General features: G+C 39.2%; 1 protein-coding gene across 1 annotated transcript; it reads right to left on the reverse strand.

The window, feature by feature from the left end:
* Positions 1–312: 312 nt before the first annotated feature.
* Positions 313–3,703, reverse strand: LOC140976788 (uncharacterized). Its single transcript, XM_073441098.1, has 3 exons — positions 3,088–3,703; positions 2,510–2,638; positions 313–2,077 (listed from the first exon to the last, which is right to left on the reverse strand). The coding sequence occupies exons 1-3, from the start codon at positions 3,478–3,480 to the stop codon at positions 578–580; spliced, it is 2,022 nt and encodes a 673-aa protein (XP_073297199.1). The 5' UTR covers positions 3,481–3,703; the 3' UTR covers positions 313–577.
* Between the last annotated feature and the right edge of the window lie 601 nt (positions 3,704–4,304).

Here is a 4,304-nt window from a genome sequence, read left to right on the forward strand (position 1 = left end):
GTCCAACATCCTGAGTCTGTCCCAATTTTCTTTTACCCAACTGGGCTGATTGTTTTTTCTTTTTTCTTTTTCCCGAGTTAAACCAATCAGAGTAGAAATTTATTAAGACTTCTCAGTTCTTGTGCATAACTTTGTAGGTATTCTATGATAGTGTTCAATCATTGGATTGTGTAATTTACAAGTGAGGGAGGCACAAATCTGTCAAGGGCAGTGATGTGTTTTATCCCGCATACTATTCTCTCAGCAGTGATGTGTTTTATCCCGTATACTAGTCTTTCACCGTTTAACAAACATGGTTGTTAACTATAGCAGGCAACAATGTTATTTAGGGACAGAAGAAATGTTTCATTTGAAGTGGCTCTCTAAAATTCATATTACAAATACAGAATAATGTCACAAGGAATCGAAATGTCAAACGTTTTTCCGGCCTCCTCTGTTGCTGCAACATTAAATTCGCCCCATACGCGACTTGGCTCCACGTAGTTTATGGATGAAGCACTTGCCAAGCCTGGTTATAAGCGTGTATCTACAAGGTTTGTCATGAGTTTCTAGATGATCCAGCCAGCAAAGGGAGAATCTAAAACTTCTGTTTCAAAACCTGGCGCAACTGGATCTTTGAGCATTCCATCATCGCTTCCAAAAGTCGGGACTTCAAACTACTCTTCTGTGCGCCACGTGGCCACTCAATACATCCTTTCATCCCTCGATTTGCCTGTGGAACCCCCAAGTCAGGCGAGCTGCATTGTCCAGTCAAATCTGTGGGACAAGTCCCACTTTTTCCCGAACCATGATCGGGAGACATATTAGTCCCATTCAAAACCCTTCCCTTAATTCCATCAATGGACACGAAATTGTAATTATCACCGTTACTCGGGTATGATCTCCATAGCTTAGAAATAGATGAAACCTTCTTCAAATTTTGTGGTGGCATCTGACCAACTTTGTTTATTTCCCTGATTGGCGTTTCCTCTCCTCCATCTTTTTCCCACTCCCCTCTATTTCTTGAGACGTTGCTGCCCCGAAAGTTTTTGGTCACAGAAGGATAACTTCCACCAGGTGAATAGCTTGAGCCATGATCCTCAGCATGGCTTACGGTTTCCCACTCACTAGCGTCTTCTTCACGTTCACTGTTCTGATCCATAGATATGTCAGAAGGCTCTCGTGCACGGCTGGATGGACTGTATCCAACACATGGTTCAGCCTCCTCCCTGTTGTCGGATTTGCTAAAATTAACATCTTCAAAGACACAGAGAAAATCATCTGGATTCGCGGGCTCGTAAGTCAATTCCCTGGTATCTTGTATATCGACAGATTTGGCCGCCTGTTGAAGGAACTCCGCCCTCGTCAACTCCTCCCTATCAAATGTTGTACTTCTCAAATTCAAAAACAACTCAATATCTGTGACAATAGCATTCATATAAGAATACTTCTCTTCGAGCATTACTTTTGCATCAACCAACTTCATTTGCACTCGTTCTTCACGCCAAACTTCAGCCATCTGCAACATCCTCCTCTCTTCTTCAACTTCCTCTTGAAGTTTCAACGACTCCCTTTTCGCCATTTCCACTGCTGCCCTATCATCTCCAATTTCTTTACCAAGTTCATTGCATACCTCCTCTATTAATTCCCTCGCCTCTTGTTCTTTTTCATATGCATGCTTATATCTCTTTGCTAATAGCTTGGCATCCGACAATCCATTGACCAGCTTAGAATTGACCATCTCCAGCCTCTGGCGATTTTTTTTCTCTACGCTTAAATCAGCTTTCATATCATCTATAATAGCACGAATTTTTTCATGTTCTCTACTTCGCCATGCAGCTCTTTCCTCACTGAGTTTGCGCAAAAACTGTTCAAGTTTCTTTTTGGAAGATCGACGCTCTGTTTCAAGTTCATTGATTCGGGCTCTTGCTTGCTCAAGTTCGGTCTTGAGGGAGGACAAGGCGGCACTTGCTTGTTGGTCGTGGTGCCTTGGTTGGCCAAATACCTGCATTGATGCATTGGACGTTTTCGAACCAATATGATCCCACTTCGTAACACCCTCCATTTCAGAGTTGGAATATTGATATGATGGCTCGAACTAAAAAAAGAGGGAGGATTGAAATAGAGGTAAGCCAACACCAAAAATAAAAGGAAAAAGAAAATTCGTGGAAGTATAAAAAGTTTACAGTTCAAACACAGTGGTGAAGCATTGTGAAACTTCTTTATTAGTTAATTGTATTGATTGGTGGTTCGGCATGTGCCACATATATACTAATTTGATATAACTAATTGCTAATAGTTAAAAATATAGTACCAAGAATATCAGAAGATTTGAAATCATGTAATAAGCCATGTATCTTGCAATGGAAACTTTATGGCTTGAATTAAAATATATCAATGTTTTTTTCCAGAGAAATTGATGGAAATTAGCTATTTTATTTTCATTCTATTACTTCTAAGTTTCGATCCGTAAATCACACGTGAAAGTAACAATGGCAAAGAAACTCATAGAAAAAACAGTATGGTATACCTTGTGCAGTAGTCCAGTTTTTTGGCCAGACACAGAATGCAGACTATGTACCAACTCTTTTCGAGGAGAAGCATGATCTTTAGCAAGGTGATGATCACGTTTTGCGGACTTAAACTCGACATCTCCTGACTTCGAGTGAGAAATAAATAGCAAAATTAGAAATGAGAAGTGATTATATAACAAAGTTTACAGTGACCAAACTCATGAAAATGGTTCGTAATCTTCTTCCACATTTGTGTTCGCATTAACAATGAAAAATTGTTAATGAAAACCTCGATCCCATCCAAAACAAGTTCAACAAGAAATCCCAAATGCATTCAGTAATTCCTGAACTGTAATGCATGGTTGCCTCTACGGCACGGACCAAGGGGCAACATGATAAAATTTGGGAACAGAAATACTGATTTTTTAAGAATTATATATGAAATTTCAATCTTTTTCTCAGATAAGTATGAGCAACGGAGCTCGCCCTCCGCATGATCCGCCCATTCATTCATTTGAAAGAACTTCAGCTCAAAACAGTTGAATCAAATTTAAGAAAAAACATGAAAAATCCAATCTTTACTGAGGAACACTACCTGAAGCCCTGAGCTTCGGCCGCCATTGATCTGAAACTCGGGTAAATGCAGCCTCCAAAGCCCGGCGGCGAGCTTCCTCGCCGACACTACCTCCCCAGCCATGCGGCCAGCTTTAGGCGACGACTTCTCGTTCTCCACCGACTCACTCTTCTCATTCCCTTCATCAACCTTCCATTTAAGCAAATGAGTCTCCGGGCGACTACTCCGTTTGGCCGACGAAACCCCGACCTCCCTCCTCAACAACACGCCGACGCCGGGAATCCTCGCTTTCCGGCGAGGCTGCTTGCGTGTGAAAGTAATCTTCTGGGAAACATCTGGCGGCGGCGGGTGGCTTACAGATTGTCCCGGAAAATGGGTTTCTTGGGTATTTGCTCTTTCAACGGTGATCTTCATAGTTTTCCCTGTCTAGGCTCCGCCATTACAGTCTGGTTTCACTTTAACATTTAATCATGTGTGAAGCGCAAGACTGGAGGTGGGGGGGGGGGGGCCGGAGATGTCTCTGGGGAAGAGAATCGAGGGGTGGGGAAAGTATACGTTACGTGAGAAAAGATTTGTACGGTCAACGTTCCAGTCATTACTGCATCGGAATCAATCTAAACCTTGGATTTCGTTTGTTTAGGAACGATGTCGTACTGCATCATTAATAAGGTAATAAATTAATAATAATGTAATAATAATAGAGAAAATTTGCTACAGAGAATTTTTTATTTTAATTAACTATAAGATTTTATCAAATATAGATATATTTACTAAGTGACAACAATTATTATAAGATCAAACCACAATTATCAAAAATTACGTTAATTGAATTTTTTTCCCATAAATCGAACTCATAAAAAAAATATTTAGGCTTTTCAAGGTTTTTAAAATTAAGTTTTTCAATCTTTTTATTATATAATAAATTTTGGATGAGAGAACATATGAATTTATACTATATCATTAACTGTGAGATCCTTAGAGTAACTATATTAGAGGACATCAAAATATTTAATTCTATAATTACCCTTCTTATCATACTAAAAACTGACACCTCATATTTTACATTGAAAAAAATCTTAACAAAATTTTTCTTTTAAATCGAACAATTCTTCTAAATTGAAAATAATTTCGTATTAATTGTTTAGTATTATTTGATCAAATTAAAAATAATAATAACACATACAACGCGTGTGCATATTTGAAAGACAAAGTCCAGACAAATTTTAAAATTCAAGCCC

Source organism: Primulina huaijiensis, chromosome 5 (genome assembly GCF_012295235.1).
Source record: "Primulina huaijiensis isolate GDHJ02 chromosome 5, ASM1229523v2, whole genome shotgun sequence".
In the NCBI taxonomy this organism is placed as follows: domain Eukaryota; kingdom Viridiplantae; phylum Streptophyta; class Magnoliopsida; order Lamiales; family Gesneriaceae; genus Primulina; species Primulina huaijiensis.

Excerpts from the sequence above, each read along its gene's own strand:
- LOC140976788 (XM_073441098.1), bottom strand. The coding sequence starts at position 3,480 with ATGAAGATCACCGTTGAAAGAGCAAATACCCAAGAAACCCATTTTCCG. Across the intron at positions 2,639-3,087 it reads GCCGAAGCTCAGGGCTTCAG|TCAGGAGATGTCGAGTTTAA; the intron begins GTAGTGTTCCTC and ends TCTCACTCGAAG. Across the intron at positions 2,078-2,509 it reads AAACTGGACTACTGCACAAG|TTCGAGCCATCATATCAATA; the intron begins GTATACCATACT and ends CTCTTTTTTTAG.